General features: G+C 40.6%; 1 protein-coding gene across 1 annotated transcript in view; it reads right to left on the bottom strand.

The window, feature by feature from the left end:
• The window catches only part of LOC116946998 (uncharacterized), a 111,298-nt gene that overhangs the window by 11,837 nt on the left and 75,510 nt on the right, over positions 1-23,951 (bottom strand). Inside the window, exons 58-74 of the mRNA XM_076070184.1 lie at positions 23,666-23,881; positions 23,034-23,192; positions 20,435-20,551; positions 19,647-19,864; positions 18,762-18,828; positions 16,972-17,133; positions 15,696-15,812; positions 14,746-15,009; positions 10,518-10,664; positions 9,528-9,715; positions 8,371-8,551; positions 6,805-6,930; positions 6,325-6,450; positions 5,174-5,296; positions 4,496-4,732; positions 2,864-2,980; positions 2,057-2,239 (exon numbers count right to left, since the gene is read on the bottom strand). Of these exons, the coding sequence (XP_075926299.1) occupies positions 2,057-2,239; positions 2,864-2,980; positions 4,496-4,732; positions 5,174-5,296; positions 6,325-6,450; positions 6,805-6,930; positions 8,371-8,551; positions 9,528-9,715; positions 10,518-10,664; positions 14,746-15,009; positions 15,696-15,812; positions 16,972-17,133; positions 18,762-18,828; positions 19,647-19,864; positions 20,435-20,551; positions 23,034-23,192; positions 23,666-23,881 (2,748 nt within the window). The remainder of the gene's footprint in view (positions 1-2,056; positions 2,240-2,863; positions 2,981-4,495; positions 4,733-5,173; positions 5,297-6,324; positions 6,451-6,804; positions 6,931-8,370; positions 8,552-9,527; positions 9,716-10,517; positions 10,665-14,745; positions 15,010-15,695; positions 15,813-16,971; positions 17,134-18,761; positions 18,829-19,646; positions 19,865-20,434; positions 20,552-23,033; positions 23,193-23,665; positions 23,882-23,951) is intronic.

Genomic DNA, 23,951 nt, shown 5'->3' with positions numbered 1-23,951 from the left:
GTGGCGAACGGCGGTGTTTGTTGTTGCTGGGCTTGGGGAAAGGTGCCCGGGAGTGGGGATAAGGGCTGGGGTAGTGGTTGAGGGGGGAAGGGGGGTGCCACGCAATATCCAGGGGTGGGGATCTGTTGGGCACGGTGGGGGGGGCACTCGTTCATTGACGCGTGCAGTCACACCCCGGTATATCGTCGGTGGGACGAATGTCAAAACGACGTCGATCGAAGCGATCCGCGGGAGGGCGAAAGCCGAGGGGCGACGGATAGCAAGAGGGGCAGACGACCCTGTCAGCGCGATGTAAGCGTGTGTGGGGGGGGGGGGTTATGGCGACGCTAATCGGGCGGTGGTGTTAATAATTATAAAGTGATGTTGTTTGCGAAGCGACGTTAAAAGGGGGGGGGGGGATAAATCGAGGTATTACTGTTCTGTCACGAGTGTATACAATGGAACGATGCATCAATTAATATTTGCTGTACCTACAACAGCCCATCGTTAACATTTGTCGGTAAGCGAACACATTGGGCTCTATGGAGGCACTACACTATTATACACTACACTACGATTACACTACACTATACACTACATATTGGGCTTTGGATATGGAGGCCCGTCGTGAAGCAATTAGTCGTTAACAGAGGTGGTCGTTAAGTGGGGTTCTACTCTACACTACTCAACACTGCACTACTAAACACCACACTACAATACATTACACTATACACTACACTATTATATGGGGTACTCGTTAAGCGAGGTTCTACTGTACAGGCCATGTAAAACTATTACATCCTCTCGTCCAGTTTAGGGATCACAATACAATAATATAAGTGTTGTTTGTACAAATAAATTTCTCGTTTAGCAGACAATGTGTGAAAATGCATTTAATTGAACCAATTTAATTCATTTTTCGTTCCATCTGCTGTGCAGAATACACTTTGATGGATTACATTCCATGGGACGTTGTGGATAAGAAATTGTATTAAGGTTTCACAATGTCTATTAAAACCAATAATATTGCACTCATGCCCCATTCATTCAATTCATCACAGTCATCAATTTCGCTTTCACCGATTTCACGCATCACAGATTCATTCACCCATTCTATTTTATTCACCTCGTCTTCCACCACTAAATTCATATGTACCGTGCTTAATTCTCTGTAAATCGCCTTGGTGAAGGCACTATATAAATTAGATTACACATTAGATGCTATTGATTAAATAAATGTTTACATTGCTTCCATGTGAAAGAAAAAAATGCAATTACCCCGTGTTTTCACTCTTGCTCGCAGCGTTAACAACTGAGTTGTGGCAGATTGTAAACCTCATTTGCCAGTAACAAAATATGATAATTGGTTTTTTGCCCTTTTATCTTGCAACAAAACTGACACCTTTTTTTACAAGGAGTCATGTTTACATTGACCACAATACCTGCGGTCGGAACGCAAACAAAAAACAACAACTCTGATAATGTATGCACTGTCCTTGAAATTGATTGGTCCACACCCGAGACAGCTTTCTTTAGAGCCTCGTCTCACATGGTGTTGGACCATGTGAGACGAGGCTCTAAAGAAAGTGTGCGCCTTTTGGCGTCTTCTGGGCCAACACCATGTGAGACGAGGCTCTAAAGAAAGCTGTCTCGGGTGTGGACCAATCAATTTCAAGGACAGTGCATACATTATCAGAGTTGTTTTTTTTTGTTTGCGTTCCGACCGCAGGTATTGTGGTCAATGTAAACATGACTCCTTGTAAAAAAGGCGTCAGTTTTGTGCCAGATAATAGGGTAAAAAACCAATTATCACGAGTTGTGGCAGAGTTAGTAGGGAGGGCTCACATATTTATTGATAGCGGAATCTACGAGCTGAACTTGCCGGGATAGCTAACGTTCTCGGGTCAACAGCCACATTAGCCCACAAAGAAAACTTACATCTCAACATTTGCCTTAAATGATTGGAATTATTTGTTTTAAGTACTCGGAAGCATTAACCATTTAACACGTCACATCTCAAATCATTGCATTTCAGTGTTTTAAACAAATTAGGCCATATTTGTACAACGCAAATTACCTGTTTTAATGCTTGCGTTGATAGTTGTTTTTCCGTACTGGCAATCAGTACCATAGTACGATGCTTGGCACTTGCATTCGGCGGTGCATTGAGGTGTATTGAAGCATGTTCCCCCATTCTTACAAAATCCCCCGATACAGGCAGTCTGACTGCAATTCAAAGGCACACATTCCTGCCCATCGCCTGTTAAATGAAACACAAGCAACACAGTTACACATATGGTAAACAAAATGTTTATCAGTCACGTGTACAAAAAAATGCCCTCATATTGGTGAGAATTACTCTGATTAACCATTTCAATGATGATGGCACACGGCTAGATCATCTGCATTGGCTCAACTGTTCCCACCTCATTAATTAATTTGAATTATCTTAGTTCTTGGTCATGCTCCTCTGTTGATTCATACAATTATCTCGAGCTCAAAATGTCTACATTGTAAGTTGTACTTAGCAGAAAAAAGCCCGTTTCAAGTAAAGAGTCCACAACTTGTGCTTATCCTGAAATCAAATCATGAGCTCGAGAAGTCGTTCCCTCGCATGCTCAACCTCGTAAACCCAATTGTGAATTCTAGAATATTGTAAACACGTCAGCTCTGTTTTCTGAGTTAAACATTACAATGAAGTTATATATAATTATTGCGTTTCAGTCAGGTTTTTCTTCCAAAAAGTGTAAATCAAATCTTAGTTGTGATAATATGACTCGCACTATTGAAATATGCATAACACCTAAAAAGGTGTGGAGTTGTACCATCAGCCTATGTGTCAGTAAACATTGTTCACAATACTGAGCACACTCAGAACACTTACGCTTATAACCATTGCTGCAGTTGCACATGTATGTGCCAGGGATGTTGTAGCATTCTTCGTATTGAGGGCAAGGCATAGTTTTACACTCATCAATGTCCACACAATTGATTCCGTTTTCTGGTGAGGACCAAACATTGGCAATTATTAAACAATCAATACATATACCCCTCAATGTATCGTTACCTGGGTTGTTTCCCCCAATGTGGGCCCATCCATGAGAACAAGAGCAGAGGTATATAACTTCCCTTTTCAGGCAGTGTTATTCACAAATGTGTTGAGCTTTCTTTGTTAAACCGAATACACTTTAGTCACTAATTCTGAATGTTAACACTTCCTGACAGTGCAAACCAAAGATGTTAGTTGCCCTCATCAGTCTAGCTTCAACAACATTGCATTTATAAATTGTCAGTTCCCCCATATAGTCATATCTCTCAATGGATATGTAAAAACAATAGACCTGGACCAGTTGTATCTAGCTCAGCATTCCATTTGTCCGTCAACTAAATTCTAAGATCCTTTCAGAAGGCCTGAATCAAGAAGTTAAAGTGGACCCCCCCCCCCCCCCCCCCCAGATGTGGGGGTAAAAAGTTTATCCAACTGGGTTCCAAAAATTGTCGACCACCCCCTCCCACCCCCCCAAATTGTTGTACTCCCCGACTCCAAAAAAGAAGTGTATTGTGTATAGGCATATATATGCCTACACACTCTACATACAATAGAGGCAGTAGTATCTGCACACATTTGGGGGGGAAGAAGCGGACATCAGTGGGGGTGATGGGCGAGGCGTGAAACGCTGAGAAGCCCTCCACAGGAACGAGAATAAGGGGCCGTCCATAAATGACGTCACGTGATTTTGGGCGATTTTTGACCCCTCCCTCTTCGTCACACATCACAAAAAGTCAGACCCCCCTCAAATATGACGTCACAAAGCTCTGCCCCTCCCCAAAAAAATATATATAAAACATGCTTAAAATCGCTTTAAACTATTGTCATTGATGTGCGTATTTAATGTGGCGCTGCACTCTGATGTAGGAGAAAACATTTATTAAAAAGTCTTTAATTAAATAGAACGTGTTGTCTATATTTAAAGTTGCGCATTTTGATGTGACGTCACATTTCTCAACCCCCCCCCCCTCGTCACCCATCGTCACAAATGTCTGACCCCCCCAGGTGCGTGACGTCATTTATGGACGGCCCCTAAGGTGGCCGTAGCCCGCCGAAATTCTAGAGCTAGAAAATTCTAACTAGAATATTTAATTAATATGCAGAGATATTCAACTGCCAAAGCACATTAACACTGGCTTGCACCTTACAGTACCTGGTTACATATGCCACCACTGCAATTCTTGGTTTATGATTTACAATCACATGACATGTCTAAGATAATTAAACATACATCTATATTTTTTGCCATATAGGTATAAACATCTGTCTAGGTGATGGATGTGTCCACCTTCGTTAGGTGGACACAAACTGTTTTAAGTGCAGATCCATCGTATCACTTTTGGATTCATAAAATTAATACCATTTATTGGGATGTAAACAGTGGTTAATGTAATATACCAATAACGTGTTTGACGTGATATATACCAATAACACCTTTGCAGTTATACCACTTTAATGTATCGTTACCTGGGTTGTTATTCCCAATGTCGATGTATCCGTTAGCACAAGAGCAGATATACGATCCAATCGTGTTGACGCACTGTGCAGATTGGCCTATGCAATTTGTCAAACATTCATTGATGTCACTGCACATTCTGCCATCTCCTGTAAAGCCTTGTTTGCAAGTGCAGTTGTAGGAACCCTCGCTGTTAGAACAGGTGGCATTGGTATGGCATGCGTTTTGAATTGCACATTCATTAATATCTGCAAAAAACAAACGACACGGCACAGTGTATGTGTGGCATTTTTGAAAGGGTGTGCATTTATTCTATGACGTCATACCTACAGTGTATTTACCCCATTGCAACAGATTTTAATTGCATTTGCTGTCAATAACAAAATACTTTATACGCACACACAATTCTAACTATGTGTTTAACAATCCTTATTTAGAACTGCTATTTGTTTAGTTTGTTGTCCATCCCTCTGCACCTCCGATAAGCACAGTTGGCTACGTATGGTGGGAAAGAAGTTCAAAATACATACAGTACAATCTGGGTTACCTTTCGCGATTATCCCCTGTTTTATAGAAATGATACACTCAATATTTCAACTCTTATCCGTTGGTTTTTCATTGTACCATTAATTCGTATGTAAGTTTACTGCTTCACATCTGTGACACGCTCTTTGACACATTTTCACTACCTGTGCAGTTTGTCCCATTGTAGCCAGGAGAACAGTTGCACTTGTAGGACCCTGGAGTATTCAGGCAATAGGAGTTGTTTGTGGATAGGCAGGGATCGATCGCGGCATTACACTCATTAATATCTGCAAAGAAATTAACACAATTTTTTTTTCAACTAAGTTTAGAAGATTACAACACATTCGAGGGCACTGCACCATGAATCCGGGAATATTAATTCCGATCCCGGTCTCACGGCTAACAACTGTCGCATGCATTGACCGACGTGCTGAAATATGGTCAATCAACCCCATGACTGACATAGTGTCAGGAGGCCATCCTACAACAGTGAAAGAGGACTGCTAATTATTATTATTGTAGACTCAGACGTAGGCGACGAGGATAAAAAGTTACGAGCAACAATCTTTGTTTTGACCAAAAATAACTGTAGGCACTTAATCCAGGAGAAGACTGATCAATGCTTATAATGATGATGTGTGTGCCCGCGTCTCTTTCTCAAGTGGAGTGTTTGTCCGTCTATTTCATTATATTATTTTTAATTTCTGTGTCTGCCGACTGTCTCATTTCAATGTCTATGTGTACATCTATTTCATTGTTTTATGTTGATGTCTCTGTGTCTATGCATTTGTTAATTATTCTCTTTTGTTGTCTGTGTTTTTGTTAATTCTAAAACATCGCGGCACGCCTGGGGTTATGCCATGGCGGCAGCACGCCAGTTGTGGAGCAGTGCTCTACAGCACAAACTGTGTCAGTTTACTTGGCCAATGCAGCGCGATTCCTATGGCATCCAAGGTTGAAAAACCCAAGGGACCAATTTTAATAATTGGCAATGAACCATTGTATTTTGTATACAGCACTTCATACGTTTGACACGCATTTTACGACAGAACTCGTAGGATTCACGGAAGATACGTCTTTTAAAAAATCATGAATAAATTCTGAAAATGGTATGATCTACCGTGCTGTACAATTGTGCGGTGACAAAAGTCAGCTCCAGCTGAGGACGTGTGTCACCTCTTGCATCCTGCGATTATTTCATACGTTCCAGGGCCACTATTTGATCGTAAACAAACTGAAAAAAACTCCACTTTGAAGCAAAAAATTACAAAAATCCAATTTTAAATATGCGACGCATTTGTAAAAGTGTGTTTACCTTGACACAAGACAGAGCCAACCCCTTGATACCCTTCCTTGCAATTGCACTCGTAGCTCCCGGGCGTGTTGAAACAGACACCATTTTCAGCACAAAGCGACGAATTGAGAGCACATTCATTCATATCTGCACATGCAGAGAACAAAATAATGTAACATTCGGATGTACATAATAAAAGTACCTTTTCACTAAAAATACTTTTCTTCAAAAGTGTAACTCATAAAAAAAGAACACACTTGTGATAATGACTCACTGATGCAAATGTTTTGTTTCATATGTCATATATCGTAGGTAATTTTAAAAACTCAAATGACAATATCACAGTTTCCCGTCAGATATCTTTCAATTAACGTCACGTATAAAACTTAATATTCAAATAGGAAAAAAAATTGGTTGTCAAATCGCATTCAACTACCAAATAGATATTACCCCTTCTAATATTTATGTTTTGACAATATATTGTAACAATGTAACTGATACCTTGGCACGTAGAGCTGTCGATGGTGGTGTTGATGTAGCCAATGTTGCAAGAACATGTAAATCCATTATTGTTGTTCAAGCATGTCTGATTGCATTTGGCTGGTACTTCCAGGCATTCGTCCACATCTGCCGATCCATCAACGGTGCATAAAACAATCAGGTTATGACATCAAATTTTCCCCTCTGTTTTTGAGACTGAAACAGGAGGAGGATTTCTCCACAATTCTGGTCGTCACCTGATGAGGAGCTGGTTCTAATTAGCGGCGAAACGTCGTACTCGGATCGTAAATGTTGTGGGTTTAGTCTCCAACATATCGGTGTGCTGAACGAGTAACTAATTGGCATGTTTTGTTTAGGTGACAAACCTTACTAATTGACTTTGTCTTGTGGTGGTGGGGTTTAACGACACATTGATATCTATGCGATCGAACCGAAAAATCCTCTATTATGGATAATATTGGTGTTAATCTACTTTAAGCAGATTTACATTGTTTAAGCATTATCAGAGGTCTCCGGTTTCAATCTCATCTTCAGGCAACGGCAGTTGAAACAATAGTGGAATTTTCTTAAATCCGCCCACTTTGGTCCACGCAGAGGTGTACATGTGTGCTGCACAGTTAGTCCATGAGGCAAGTCGCGTGGGGTAAAGTGTGGGTACTCGCACCTCTTCCACGACATCTGGGATAGCATGGAAGAGTAGGTAAAAAATATACTCCAGTTGAGGTTCTCCTGCCAGCAATGGAGTGAACAAGCAATCGGAGTGCCGTACCTTTACCACCTTTGTATATGCATACCCTATGTGTTGCGTTCAACGTTCGATTTATGGTGTTTTTTTATCATTTGTCAACATCCAAAATATCTGAAAGTGACAAGAGTGCTAAGTCTAATGAAAGTGTGCAATCTTGTTAAGGAAAATAAATATATGCCTATGGGACCTTTTTGTCAGGATTGAAATGATGAAAAAAGCAGAATAGGTCTTGACTTAAAGCTTTCGTGACTTCAGGAATTCATATTATTTGGGTCTTTCGGTAAAGTCACATAGATAGGTTCAAAGAGAACCTATCTACGTGACTTTAACATTTATTGTAATAACACAGGAGGTGTAATAACACAGGAGTTGTTAAGACGTTCAATCAACAAATATACACCTTTTGCAAGGCGTCAAGGCTGCATTAACCACACACTATTTTGGCAAAACATGCAAACAAACATGCTCTGATAATATATGCATTATCTTTGAAACTAATTAGCATATACCAGAGACATGGCCTCGTCTCACAAAGACCAGAGAACGCAATAGGTTTCTACTTAGTGTTTGAACATCTTAACGCTTGTGTTATTGCCAGGAAGGGTAAAACCGCTTATTCTTTTTCAATAAAAAGTTATGATTATTCATTATCACTGCAGAAAGTTGTTAATATTATTACATGGTGGATTTTTATGGCATTTGTTTTAATTGAGCAAGTAAAATTATTCATTGATTGCGTGAAAATAGTCTGTACTGCACCTTATTTCTAATGAACGAGGAATTAATCAACACAATTAAAGAGTGAAATATATACATACCGTAACACTTGCTCCCGTTGCCTGTGAGCCCAACGGGACAGGGCCCACACGAAAAGCCTAGGGAGGGTGCAGGTTCATCTGTGCAGTTCACTCCAGGATGGCAAGGGCTGTCTACACAGGCATTGTAGTCGTCCGTGCAGTACACTCCCGTGTAGCCAGGATCACACAGACAGCCGGAAACCTTCAGACGATCGCAGCAACACGGCAAATAAATTAAGCGTGACATGGGTTATGTACGCAAACTAAAGGCATCTCCCCCCTAAGGGCCGATCAAGCATTATGATTAAACGGTATTCAAGAGCACAGAAAGTGGTAAATGTGTGGGTTATAAAATAGATAAACTGAAATGCTGTTTTCTGACCTCACATCCAGATAAAATATTATTTTACCATAATTACGTAATTTTGCCCCTAAGTACTCGATTAAAATGTACATTTGAATAATTATAACATTTTTAATGTTTGGTAAATTTGTATGCAGCACTATGCTTGTACATATATGGATATTTAAATACATTCTTGAACTTTTGAATGAGAAATTCATTATTAAAAGCTAGAATAAATTTAATAACTATTAATATATTTTAAAAATACAGACTTTCCACCAGCACAAGGTGTCCACCACTTAAGAATAACACCCAAGGGATCACTTGAATTCACATTCAGTAACTATTTTAATATATAGATATTTGACCAACTTTATATATATTTTTTTAAGCGTGAAAACTGAACAACAAATACAACTTTCATGTGAAAAAACACATCCTAATTTTGTGGGGAAGAAACTGACAAAGCAATCTCGTAATTTAACATAGATTAAAGAAAGCCAACACATGCGTCAATAACACTGCCCTGAAGAGGAAATACATATTGTATATATATATTCATAGCTACGAAGGAGGGACATCGTCTAAACGTTACTCATTAAATATATTATTTGTATTTAAGGGCAATGTTATTGAAATGTGTTCAGTTTGTGTTATTTGCACTTCTGCCCCAATGCCGAAGCAATATTACACTGTTTTGGTTCATGGATTGGAAGGAGAGTGACCCGTTAAAAAAAATCGTGTTGAACTTTCCAGAAAAAGTGTTTTCTGGAAACAACTATCACGTAATGGCTGTGAGTGAACTGGTCAAGTGAATGACTGCCCAACTGACCTGGAAAGTGGATCCGTCGCTGCCGGTGATGCTCAGGGTGGTCTGGTGGTAGTTGCACGTGGAGTTTGCGCTGCAGTTGCACAAGGTGAGGTTGAGCAGCAACGAAGAAGAGGCCTTGCCGTTGCTGGCGCTCACCACGCCAAATGCTGGCTCTGAGCTTCTGGGGCTCCACGTCAAAGTCCCATCGGCTGCAGAAACCCACCACCAGCAACAGCAGTAATCAATGAGCACAGATGATTGTGTTTGTATAGATGTTCAGAAAATTATATTTTTGCAGAATTTTTTGTTAGGCTAGTTTTTATTTTGAAAAATAGTAATTTACCAGAAGTATTTTACTGAAAGAAAAAAAAACAAGGGAAGGTACAACGTATGGTCAGGCAGGGTAATAAGGTGGGCAACCTCGAGGGGTGAAGAGTACAGTAACACCAACAAGCGAGGTAGGGTCCCACACAGAGAGTGCACATTATAAGTGAAAAAGACACAGTAGAGTGATGTATTTTAAATACTGTAAAATATATTTCTGAATGTATTACACAATAAAAAATATTAACCAGTGCAACTGATGGTCCCGCTTATGCATTGCATATTTCCAGGACGAAATTGGTCCGGTCAACCTTGTAACAAAGCCCAATGTCAGCTCAAGTTCTGACCTGGTAAAATCTATTTTCTGACTTGGAGTCTCTAAATCTCCAAATATCCACAATTCAACTAGTTAAATATTCATCATCTCTGTTCTTAATCAAGCTCTTTTTGTTCCTGGCCACCTTCAGAGGCATCGGGGGGCTCTGCCACCCAGCAAATTTGTACGAAAATTGGCACCAAGTTGAACTATATGTGGAATAAAATATAACAGGAACCTTTCTAAAATTTTACATCGAGATGTCAATTTATTTAGCACGGAAAACATTAAATTATCATCACGTAGAGCAACAATTGTATGAATTCCAACCACTGACTTCTCAAAAATGCCAAAATAAATCACACACACACCTGTGATGTTGAGGTCTGAGGAATTTCTTGAAATGGTAAATACAATGGTGTCGTTGTTCGAGTCCACTGCGCTGATTTTGACTGTAACTACTTGATTCAGCATGGTAGAAATTTGCCCGTCGCTGGTAATGTTGGGAGGGAAGTTTTCTGAAATAAAACAACACATATCACTTATAGATTCATGCACAATAACACGCCTGCGTGTTAGGACATGTCTGTGTTATAATAATAATTTACATTTGTGAGGCACACTTCATCCAAGGATCCCAATGCACCTCTGTATTATACGCTATCAGAGGTAAATAACAGCAGAAAACCGTAGCAGTATGTGCAAATGTTCATTGAGTGATGCAACGATGTATCGATACTCAATGGTTAATTAATCTGCGACTTTGAGATAAGTACATTGTTAACAAAACTAGACTTTAACACACTAAAATAGTAATTCCCATATAATGGAAGCTCCGAAGTAAAATAAAACAGGTATTTAAAAAAAATATGTACTGATGCATATGTTATGGTACCACTAGTGTCGCTTTACTCAATTAGTGTGTTAGATGTACAACTATAATTTATTGCTTTTCGATTTAAAGCTTTCGTGACTGCAAGGATTCATCTTCTTTGGTTCTTTCGGTAAAGTCACGTAGAATGAGAATAAAATCATAAATTAATAAAATACAATAACACAATAAAAACTCAACGATGGCAGCTATACAAAAATAAAAAGAGATCCCACCAACAGCCTGGTTACCAAAACGAACAAAATCATCTCTGTTTCAACAGCATTAATAGATCAGACCAAACAGTTCTCGTTGAAACCCTCTGCTGCCAGACCACCAAGATTATATGGCCTTCCAAAGATACACAAAGAAGATACACCCCTTCGTCCCATCATCTCTACTATCAACTCCCCCACCTATAAACTGGCACGTTTGCTTGCTGATATACTGCGACCTTTCACTGGAAAAACCACCTCTGCGGTACTAAATTCTACTCACCTGGTATCGACAATCAATGGTATTTCCCTGTCCCCAGACGACCTGCTTGTCAGTTTTGATGTGGTGTCTTTGTTCACCAAAGTCCCGGTACCTGACACCATCGCTATCATTGAAGACCTGGTTCATCAAGGACTGCATACTGATGTACCCTCCCTGGTGAGACATTGCTTAACCAACACATACTTCACCTGGAATGGAACTTTCTACAAACAAACTGAGGGCACCCCAATGGGCTCCCCCCTATCTCCGGTTGTAGCCAACGTATTCATGGAAAAATTTGAAACTGACGCCATCCAGATTGCCACTCTACGCCCGACCTTATGGAAGAGGTACGTGGATGACACTTTTGTCATCTGGCCACATGGCCAGCCTGCTCTAGACCAATTCCGCGACCACATCAATTCCATACACCCAGCCATCAGATTTACCATGGAGGTTGAAAAAGATGGCAAACTACCCTTTTTGGATGTCTTAATTAAAAGGAGACATGATGGTTCAATGAGCCACTCTGTCTACAGGAAAGCTACCCATACAGATGCTTACTTGAAACCGGATTCCCACCACCATCCATCCCAGAAGAACTCCCTCATCAAGACTCTATACCATAGAGCCCAATGCATTTCCGACCAGGAACACATTACCAGTGAACTCAAGCATGTACACCAGGCTCTCAGGGCTAATGGTTACTACGACTACATAATCCGCAAAGCCATCACTCCAGTCATGAAGAAGGATCCTCTTGTGGAGCCACTCAAAACCATCACCTTACCCTACATTGCAGGGGTCACTAAAAAGATCTCCAAAATCCTGAATAAACACAAGATCCAGGTCCGATTCAACACAGTACATAAAATCCGTGATCTGGTTCCATCTGTAAAATATGCTGTTCCAGACATACAGTACCCGGGCGTTTACAAACTAAGTGCCTCTGTGGTAGTAGCTACATTGGAGAAACCAAACGACATATCTCGGACCGCATCCGCGAACATAAAGCAGACTTGAAACACGGTAGAACGAACTCCTCTGCCGTGGCAGATCACTGTTATAATTCAGTGGGCTCACATGACATTGACTTCTCCAAGACGGAGGTTCTTTGCAAACCAACCGGCTACCATGAGAGATTCGTTCATGAGGCCATTCACATATACAAGCACAGAGATAATTTCAACCAGGAAGATGGATTCTGGCTTAGTAACCATTGGAAAGATGTTTTAAACCATTTCGGTTCTTAATTAATTATATTTTACGATGACCTTCAGACCACAGCTCTTTCGCTGGCATTGACTCTTAATACCTCTCACACCACGGTTAATGGTATAGTTTACAACATGGAGTATAACAGCGCCTCGCAGCTGTCTCTCTCCCCCTCCTCTGTTCCGACCATGGATGAACTCGTCCGTCTGAACGGGGCTCGTAGCTATCCGTGGTGCTAAAGTTGAGGGTAAGAATCCACCCATTTTTTCGCCATATAGCATTGTGATATATAACGACTTATTGTTGGTAGCTTAGCTGATTGGAGAATATATAGAGTTTATTGATAACATTGAGGTGGTTTATATTTTAGTTTTTATTGGTTTACTATATGGTATTCATTATATAGTGTAGTGTATACCCAGTTACTGTTAATAGCTCAGCTTATTGAATAATATATTGAGTACATTTATTATATTGATGTAATTTAGACTTGGGTTTTTTCACATCGGTTTACTATATGATAATCGATTGGTTGCAGCCCCTTTGGCGTCCATGTACTAGGTGCCTCTGTAGATGTGTAGGCTTTGACTTTAACATAGCTATTTCTATGACCAGTCACAAGCTAATCCCTCAGTTATTTCAATGCTAAATTCTCCTGTTTGATTTATACTAGGTGCCTCTGTGGATGTGTAGGCTTTAACTTTAACATAGCCATTTCTGTGACCAGTCACAAGCTAATCACTCAATGCTAAATTATCCGAACCAAACATTAAACTAATTTTCAATGGTACAGTATAATTTCATCATGCTAAGTCCGCCAATTAAATGCAATTTTTTATGCTAATTCCTTTGTCAAGGCGCTCTGTTTCTTCTCACACAGCTTAAAGGTCGCGGTCTGAACTTGGCTGTGTTCGCTCCAGCGCTGTCCTCCAGACAGCCTCGTCCCTTCACCTGATGAAGGCCACTTGTGTTGTGGCCGATACGTCGTGAGAATTTTATTGTGTAATTTTATTTTATTATTTTATTATTTTATTCTCATTCTACATGACTTTACCGAAAGAACCAAAGAAGATGAATTTATTACTTATTTTATAATACATGTTCTGTCGTGTGTTTGAAATATTAATGTAGGATGCCACTGTTTTAACTATTTGACAATTTAACTCCTTAGATGCTTCAGTATGGCTCACTGAAGGCGTAAATTATTCTAAAGTAACATATGATGTGAAAATTGTCCTCAATGTCACAGCTCAGCTTCTCTCAAGTGACTGCTAATCAGGCATGTAATGTTTAATACATTGTGAGAGATGCTTGCACACTCACGAATCGTGCAAATAAGACTGAAAAGGATTGATTAGTTATGATTGTAACCATATTGCATGCACGTTATACGCTATTCTTGCATTCAGGATAATGCGGCACACACGTCTATCTCTATGAAGAAACAATACAAATGACAAAAAAAACATCTGGGCCAGGGGGCTGATTGTTACATGCCTACTACATATTGTCAGGTCAAGAATTTATGTGGATGTACAATGCTACTTTCTCCACTGGCACATCTGAGCCGAGCCAGCGGGAGGACGCTTACGGTACGGGGTTTTTCCCACTGGCTATTTGTCATGCTGAGCTGGAAACAAACCATGATACATTCATCTCACTAGACGTCTGAATCTGGCTCGGGGCCAAGCAATGGCAGGAGTAGAGTTAATTACGATGCAATTGCGTATAACATCAGTCAATACACAGAGGACACAGCATCAACGCTTCACGTACACGCATCTTGCCTCGTTTGTTGCGTGTGATATAAGTAACCTGACCCACCCCTACTGGACATCCGTGAAAAAGAGCTTCACGGCTCATCGGATTCCTCCAGTCTAAATAAAGATTTCGATTCTGAAGTGGCACGGCTCAGCTTCTCCAGTGGAAGGACAACTTTGGCGCCACGTGAGCTGCACCGTGGCTGCCTTGGGCAAGGTCCCGGGCATTGCTCGAGTAATACAGTGAAAAAAGAGGCACAGCATAATTCAACTCACGTAGAGCTTTCTGCTGAGAGCCAAATTCCATAGCGCTCTGCGATGTGGCCAGCGCAAAGGTGCTGTCGCCGGTACTCAGCATGTCAAATATGCAGTCGAACTGTCCTCCACATAATTCCTGAATGTCGGCAAGTTGTTTTGCAGATGTCTGATTTATGAGTTCTTCATAGAATGTAGGCACAAAGCTGTTGTTGTTGAATGTGGACCAAGTCTCCCCACTGGTGGCGTTATAAGTAAACAGGCTTGTGCTTGGCTTTGTTTGCCCTGTAAAGAGACGGCATATTTTTGTCGAAATGTGTTTCTAAGAAACATTATTGATATACGTAAGCAGCAACAAGTATAAACCAACAGTACAAACGCTCGGTTATTTCAGTTTTAAAAGCTGCAGTGCAAAGCACCAAGGTGGATTCATAATTCACTTATATTTTATATTGACAATTTGTGGAATGTAACTGGTGTTCTTGTCGCTCACATAATTTAACGTTTTATTAAAGTCACTATGAATATACACTCTGCTCAACGTAGCAGGCAGATGTGTCACCTTAGTGAACACGTTTATAAGTCTTTGCTGGTAAATCTGAAGAGTCTTCTATCAAATGAGCACATACAACATATATATTACATATCAGTCGTATGATGCGTGTTGGTTTTTTGCAACAGAAATAGCTGCTGATAACATGTAACAAAATGTTTGATAAGGTAAAATATCAGTGGTATCTTGACTTAAAGCTTTCGTGACTGCAGGAATTCATACTCTTTGGGTCTTTCGGTAAAGTCACGTAGATACCCAAAGAGTATAAATTATGTAGTTTAACAGACCTCTCTTTATTATGCCAACCTAGCAATGCCGTGACAAGCGGGAGTACCCGATCCATGTCGTTATTTGTTTGCGAAATGCAATGTTCGATTCACAATTCATAACTACATTAATACACCTTGAGTTCACTTACATGTAATTCCAAAGCTATAATATATTTGCGATTCAGGAGGCACATTGCTTCCATTGAAGCGAAGAACTGTTCCATTTGAAGCTTGGAAGTCATCGGTGGGATCCTTGTTGAAAACACCTGCAAAGAAATCCCATTTTTCATATATCAGAAAAAGATTTACGTCCAAATTTAGTAGCATGTCAAAACACACCGTTTTTCTTAACAAGACAGCGGATCAGGCTGGCTCATGAAGTTGCTTCTAATTTAACCTTATTTTGATTCCTGGAGTCTCGGACAATGACTGTGAAGCTCAAGAAAGAAATTCAGATAAATGCGTAACTAAAAACACAGTCAATAACATTGCCAAAATAGTAAAGAAATAGGTAATAATTCATGATTATGGCAATCGTCATTCGGAATTGGGGATAATTCAGCACGGCTGCACTTTCAGCATATATACAATACTAGTTTAACACGTAGGCTTCGCGACCAATATTATTCATAATAAAGGTTTTTGGGTTAGATCGCGTTATTTATAAATGTGTCGTAACCCTCCACCACCCGACACGGCCAATCAGCAAAATAAAGTGTCACGTTGACAAAAGACAAATAATTCACTACTTTAGCCCACCGGTGTGTTGAAGAGTGAATCCACAACATTTACAGTTTGAGTACGACGTTTCGCTGGTAAATACATCCAGCATCATGCGAATTGCCCGATTCGCCAGAATTGCCCGATGATGCTGGATGTATTTACCAGCGAAACGTCATACTCAAACTGTAAATGTTGTGGATTCACTCTTCAACACACCGGTGGGCTAAAGTAGTGAATTATTTGTCTTTTGTCAACGTGACACTTTTTTTGCTGATTGGCCGTGTCGGGTGGTGGAGGGTTACGACACATTTATAAATAACGCGATCTAACCCAAAAACCTTTATTATGTATACAATACTAGCTTTACTACACGGCTTCACCCAGGACTTGGATTCACCACGCCCGGCCGTCTTTGTCTCCCCAGTGGCGATGTTCACACCACAGCAATTACTCGTTTGAGGCTGAGTCGACCTAGGGGAGGCCCAGGACCAGTTAAAATAATCGTCACCGGTGGTGGCCGTGAGCGGGAATTTAACTCAGGTCGCCGGATTTGAAGCCCAGAAGGTGATGGGGATGAGTCAATTCATGAAATGGATTCGAACGCTCTTCCCTGCTACAGCTCCATCCTACCGGATTAGGGACAATGACGAGCAAAGGTTAAAAGCCATTGACTGTGTGAAGGGCAGCTTCATTGTGACTCACCCAGCAGGCCTTTCGTGCGGTTGATAAAACTCTCTTGCAATGAGGTGATGAAGTTGAGGGCCCCAGAAACGCTGGACACGTTCAATGAGATGCCCGATGCGAAGGTGGCTACCACATGTCCGTCTGACCAATTGATTGACATGGTCTGATTGTAGATGGCATCTATATGAGAAAAACAAGGTGACAATTTAATATAACGTGGGCACATAAAAGTTAGTTTTTATGCCCTGTTTCCACACCTATTAGGATCTGAACCCTGTTGGCCCAGTACCGGTTCATAAATATCAACAGGGGCCCTGGCCATTGGCCTCCATGCTCCACATGGTTCCAAAGTCTTCACCATTTCTGCTCCACCCACATTCCCCCCTGCCCACTATCATCCCGCAGACAATAGGGTGGATGCCAGGAAATACATCGTCTAAACACGTGGTCTTTATCAAAGTGTAAGGGCATAGATCAAGTGATTACAGGCAAAGTTTCAATATTCTTGCACTGCTGAGTAGATTTTCGTGATTGTGCTGTATAGCTCTCCGATATGTTTTAGGGCTATACTACGTTGTTTGGCATATTCAGTTTCTGCAGAAGCTCTCAACACGTGGAGCAAAACGTCAGACATCATGCCAAACAAGACGCGAAATGCATCACACACATCAGAGCGTAAATATATAGTTTTTGTATTTATCCATGAAAGCGTCACAAAGTTTCATTACTCCTGCCAAGTTGATCGCTCTTTATATTTCAATTGAGTGAACTTTTCAAATTTCACAATTGATGTTACGGAATTTTAAACGTCCTCTGTGAAACAGACAGTGAGTATTTGTATGTATTTATTTGTATGGTTAATAAACTATAAAAACTATAAAACTATTTTTTATTTTACCAGATAAGGCCCAGCGAGCTATATAGCTATTTTTCAGAAGCGACCTTGCCACAACTAATAGCTCAATGAAGTGGCTTATCATGTGGACAGTTATCGCAGCCAAATACTCTAAACGCATGTTTATAAATGTGGAGGGAATAACCGGAGGACCCAGGGAAAAATCTATGCGACCATGGGAAGAACATGCAAACTCCTACTATACAGGCATCAGGGTCAGGATGGAACACACAACCTTCTGTATACCATGCGATGTAGTCAACATCTCGCCACCGTGGCACCCTAATGCACCCATAGTAATAATAACCAGGGGTTGCAACAAATGGCGAACATGCTACCGCTAGGCCATGTATTTTTACACTAAAATAGACGGAGAGTTGAACCAAGAGAGTGATGTAATGGCATGTGCACATATCTATTCCATGTTGACTTCAGGATGTCGAAAATGCCTCCAGAATAGTCCCAGCCCCAAATGGATCCTTTATTGACAAACACAGCTGGTGCAAAGCCCTGTTCGGTAAACCAATTCGATCTATTTGACAGGCCAGTTGATGCGAGAACGCTCAGGCTCTCTAGTACTGCCCCACAACAACAGAACGGCGCAAATTGTGGTACCCATTGGCTGTAGAAATGAGGTATTATAGAATGTTAAATTGTTTATACAAACCTTCAACTTTAATACAGAGGGATCAAGACTTGACTCATGTCACTGATGTGACCTGAGTCAATGGTATGGATATCATTAGGACTCCACAGATTAAAATTAAGCATATTATCACCGATACAATTTGTCTTCGAGCGTCATGTATACAAAACATACAGAGAAACACAGTATATACTAAGCACAGTGAAATATAAAAACAGATACTGCATCAGTTTTTTTTGTCCAGGTAAAACATTCAGTATTATTTACCTGTTGAATTGATCTGTTTGCCATCTACCAGTACTACTATGCTGCTGTTTTTGAGAATCCATTCAACCTGTAAAAGGAAAATTAAACAGTTTGTAAACAATCACGGGTAAAAACGCAATTATGTGTTGTCATTGAGAGGTATGGGTAATAAAATACAGGACAGAAAAGCAGATTTTTCGACATAAAAAAATAACATGAATAACGGATGCTTACTAACATCTCAGGTGTAATTTTTCGTGAATGCTTCTGTCATGTGCTGTTGAAGATCACTCGAAACTTTTTGGCTTTTTCACATTACCCCACAGTTCCACCGTGCCGTAAAAAAACTGCTACATAATTATCATTGTTAAATAATGTATTAAACATTCATCTATAGTTTATAAAGATGGGCTATAAGGTAAAGGTGCAGTCCTGCAATTTCACGCTCATGCCACTTCTGGCAAAAGAGTGTCCACTAGAGGGAGCACGAGAAAGTCCCTCTATGTATGTACGTTGAACTTCTGTCACACCGTACGTAGCTAACCGTGGTGTATTTTATTGCAAGTATATGTAATTTTTAAAGATATTTGTTAATCCACTGCTGGATTAAGACCTCCCTATATGCTGTGTTAGCCGAGGTGGCTGTTTGACCAAGTTTCACCGCATTGCTCAGTGCAGGTTGGTAAACGGCGGGAGCCCAAGGCCAATTCATATATCAATTGTTGGCCACACACATCTTAGAAGAGGTGGGAGTATGCACACATTACCCCCATACACGCGTGATCTGCCGATCAGATCGTCTGTGGGGTGCCCATTTAAACTGCTGGGTGGACAGAGGCGGTGGGGGGGGGCAATTTACGTCTTTAAGCTTGGGAACCTAATATTTGTCAAGTGATTTGCGTGTACCTTAATGCCGCCGGTCTCCTGTGCAACAATGGCTATGAAGGACGTTGCTTTTGAAGAAATATTGGTGGAGGCATTGGTCCTCGCAATTCCTGTGCGGCCCTGCATGGTGAAATTCACCCCATCCCCAACCGCTTCCAACACAGTGTACTCTCCCAGGCCATTGAAGGTGTACGAGACATTGTCCAGGGTTGTGATGTGAGGGTCGCCAATGAGAAACGCTGCAATGAAAAAGTAACCAAGTTCACAATGCCGGATCGCTGGGGTCATAGCGCAGTACGCTAACCATTGCACCACCATTCCACCCAATTCATGTTTTGTTTATATTCATGAACTATACATTTTTTTAAACGATATTCAATTTGACATTGGGTGGTGCTTATCTGGCCCAAAACCGGGATGAACGTTCCATATGACTGAGTTTACACTTATCATAGGATTGTAGTTTTTTTGCAAAGTGCCACTTATTGGGGGATGATGGGCTCAGTTGATTGCAGACCAAGATCAACATGTGAACTCTATTAATATATACCGTGTATCTTGTGAATATTCCTCATTCAAGTTTATTTCAATGCCTGAAATGGAGACTCATGTTGCAGCATATCCTGTAATCATAGTTGGAAAGCACTGGTCTTTATTTATCAAGCAATGATCTTTTAAAGCTTAACCCATGGGTGACCACATTAGACATCTGTGAAAAAGAGCATTATAGCTCATCGGCTTCCATCAGTGTAAATACATTTTGATTCTGAACATTTAAATAAACGTAATTCTTAAAAGAGGACTCTTACCAGCAAACGGTGGCCTGTAGAAAGCACATTGGTTGGGAGGGCGTTTCTGTTGGTACAGCCTGCAAAACCTGGCATCTCCAGACTGGCAACATGATCGATATGGTTCTGTTTCATTTGCTGGAAACAACAACAAAAAAGTGTTTGTGTGTAACATCATTGAATTAGTTCTCCACTGTGTTTTCGGTTTGTACTGTGTATTATTCAACGTGAGGTCTGACGTTTTGCTCAATGTGCTAAGACCTTGTTCAGGAACTGAGAGCTTCCTCGGGAGCTGAAAGAAGCTCCCAGCACATGAAGGTAAACACCATAGTGAGCAATACGCAGTGCAATCCGAAAATGGATGAAACAACGCAACCGAGAAAAACTTACACATGAGTAAGGAGTAATAATTTTATAAATGTATCACCACACTTATAAAGGCAAAAAATCCCACTGGCAATCCAGGTACACAATTCCCTAAGCACTTGTAACCACATCAAGGTTAAAAGTTAAAGATGACTGACAAATCTTGACTTAAAGCTTTCGTGACTGCAGGAATTCATATTCCTTTGGTCTTTCGGAAAAGCCACGTAGATAGAAAAAATATTTCAAAATAAAAATAATAACAATATCACGACGTTTTGATCGCAACACAAACAATCGTCATCAGGTGAGAGCTGCTGAGGTAGAAAAAAATATATGGCGGGAGCGCTGCTAAGGCAGGGATTTATAAAGGTTTGAGATGGGTGTAGCCCAAAGGTCAGTGGGCGGGGCTAGAGTTTAAATTTGCATGTAAATGTAAAATAGGAGAAATCTTGATAATTGTGGGGATGGCCATTGTATTGTGAGAGATTAGCATAATAATAGGGGTTTTCCCCTTTTTTCTGGCAACAAAACTGAAACCTTTTTACAAGGAATCATGTGTGCATTAACCACAATACTTGTGGTCTAATGATGAAAGAGATGAGCATGTCAATGTAAGAGATTTGCTTGTAAATGTAAGCTAGGGAGAGCTCGGACATCACCACATGGAGGTGGAAAAGGATGGCAATCCGCTGTGGGGGAGGCCATTGTATTGTGAGAGATTAGCATGTCAATGTAAGAAAGTGTAAGCTAGAGAGGAAAAGGATGGTAAGTCGCCATTTACTAACACAGCTAACGGTGACTGTGTTAGTGAATGTAACTCAAAGAGTCGAAGATAATTGCTAACACAGGTAACCAGGAAAGGAACAACACAGCCAGTTATGACCTAAACTAGTTAATAACGTCCTTCCAATGATTGCTCAGCATGTACCCATCTTCTCGGTTGAAATTGTGTCTGTTTATATATCTGGATGGCTTCATGGACAATTCTTTGCTGATAGCCAGTAGGTTTGCAGAGTACCTTCGTCTTGGCAAAATCAATTTCGTGTGTGCTCACAGCGTTAAAATAATGATCAGCCACGGCTGAGCTATTGGTCCTACCGTGTTTCAGATCTGCCTTATGTTCACGAACCCAGTCCAAGACATGTCGCTTAGTTTCCCCAATATAACTGCTGCCGCAGACACAGCTTAGTTTGTAGACACTGGGGTATTGCATGTCAGGGATCACATCCTTCATAGATGGGATCGAATCACGATTTTATGTACTGTGTTGAATCGTACCTGGATCTTGTGTTTGCTCATGATTTTGGAAATATTTTTGGTGACCCCTGCTATGTATGGCAAGGTAATGGTTTTGATTAGGTCCTCAGATGGTTCTTTCCCTCAGCCACCATTAGCTGTGTTAGTAAATGGCGGCTTGCCATCCTTTTCCACCTCCAGGTGGCGATGCTATTTTCAGAGCTCTCTCGATCGCAACACTAGCAATCGTGATAATTTACAAGCAAATTTCTTACATTGACATGCTAATCTCTCACAATACAATGGCCACCCCCACAACTTCGTTTATCAAGATTTATTCTACCTTACATTTACATGCAAATTCAATCTCTAGCCCCACCCACTGACCCTTGGGCTACACCCATCTCAAACCTTTATAAATCCCTGCCTTAGCAGCGCTCCCGCCATATATTTTTTCCTACCTCAGCAGCTCTCACCTGACGACAATTGCTTGTGCTGCGATCGAAACGTTGTGATCTTGTTATTATTTTTATTTTATTTTTTCTATCTACGTGGCTTTAGCAAAAAACCCAAAGAATATGACTGACAAAATGTAATAATCCTGAACTTGTAATCATTCAAATGTGAGTCAAGCATTTTTCCAAAGTGCCATTAGGCCAGGAACAATTACAGGTGTAAATAACGTGAGTGTAAATAAGGTAATAAAATTGCATATCATAGAAACAAAAACCTTGTTCTTGCACTTTCCCGCAGAGTCTCTATTCATTACTTTTCACAACAGAAGGGCCTCCACTTCAGGGCAGCTCTAGAGGCCATCTCTAAAGGCGTATTTGATCTACGGCTCCATGCTTGACAGACAATTTGGAATAGGTGGCAGTACCCACATTCTACCCCACCACACACTAACAGCATATCTACCTAACTGTGGTGTACCGATTTATATGCTGGGTGGACAGCGGCGGTGGGAGATTTAAGCCAATTTACAACACAACTATTTTGCACTATTAAAATCACTTACTCGAGTAAAGTTGAATGTCTTGCTGAGTGTTGGTGACCCAAGGGGTAGGAAGATACCTCTCATACGACCCAGACACAAGGGCCCCAAATTTGTTGTAGTGGCATCTCACCCCTCCACCAAATCTATCTTTATTGAAGCTTTGCAAGCTCCAAAATGAACCTGGCACAAATACAAATTTTCCGCATTAATATGATAGAATTTCAACAAGGGGGGGGGGGCGAGCGGGAATCGCTATTATTATATTCACATTTAAGCATTTACATGTATTGGACTAAAGTGATATTGCCATATAGATATAAACAGATGAACCTATATATTTTTTTCTGGTACAGAGATGAGTGTATAATCAATTGTGCAACAGAGACAGAGTTTGTAACTTAATGACAAGTGTATTTTTAAAGATGTAAATATAGCTAGTCAGTTATCTAAATATGTGGTTATCTGGTGTGTTGATCAAATTGGTAATTTACTACAAATAACATCAGAAACATAAATCACTTAGTTTCAATTACATCATCATAAACTGCAACATATTTTTTCATCACTAATATGCAGGACAAAGGATAATCTTACAATTGATGGTTTATACAATGTAATTTATTTCCAAAAAGCAAGTTAATGTTCAGCCTCACCTGTGACATTTGGAGGCTGGTAGCCATATCTGGATATGTCCCCATTGATGTAGGACATGTCAAACTGTCCTTGCCACAAAGAGCAGGGACAGGTAGTGAATCTGCTGATGGAAGGCAGGGCTAACTCATTCCTATACCAGTCCATACACTTGCGCTTTGGATTAGTGGTCACAGCCAAGTTTGTATCCAGCCTGTAAGCCCATCTTCCTTTTAGACCTGCAACACATTAATTTATTGACGTAATATGTAATTTATAAACTCACCATCAGTATTGACAAAAGGACTG

Source organism: Petromyzon marinus, chromosome 28 (genome assembly GCF_048934315.1).
Source record: "Petromyzon marinus isolate PM22_M1 ecotype Great Lakes invasive population chromosome 28, UKy_Petmar_22M1.pri1.0, whole genome shotgun sequence".
Taxonomy (NCBI): Eukaryota; Metazoa; Chordata; class Hyperoartia; order Petromyzontiformes; family Petromyzontidae; genus Petromyzon; species Petromyzon marinus.
This window is presented reverse-complemented; position numbering and strand designations above follow the sequence as displayed.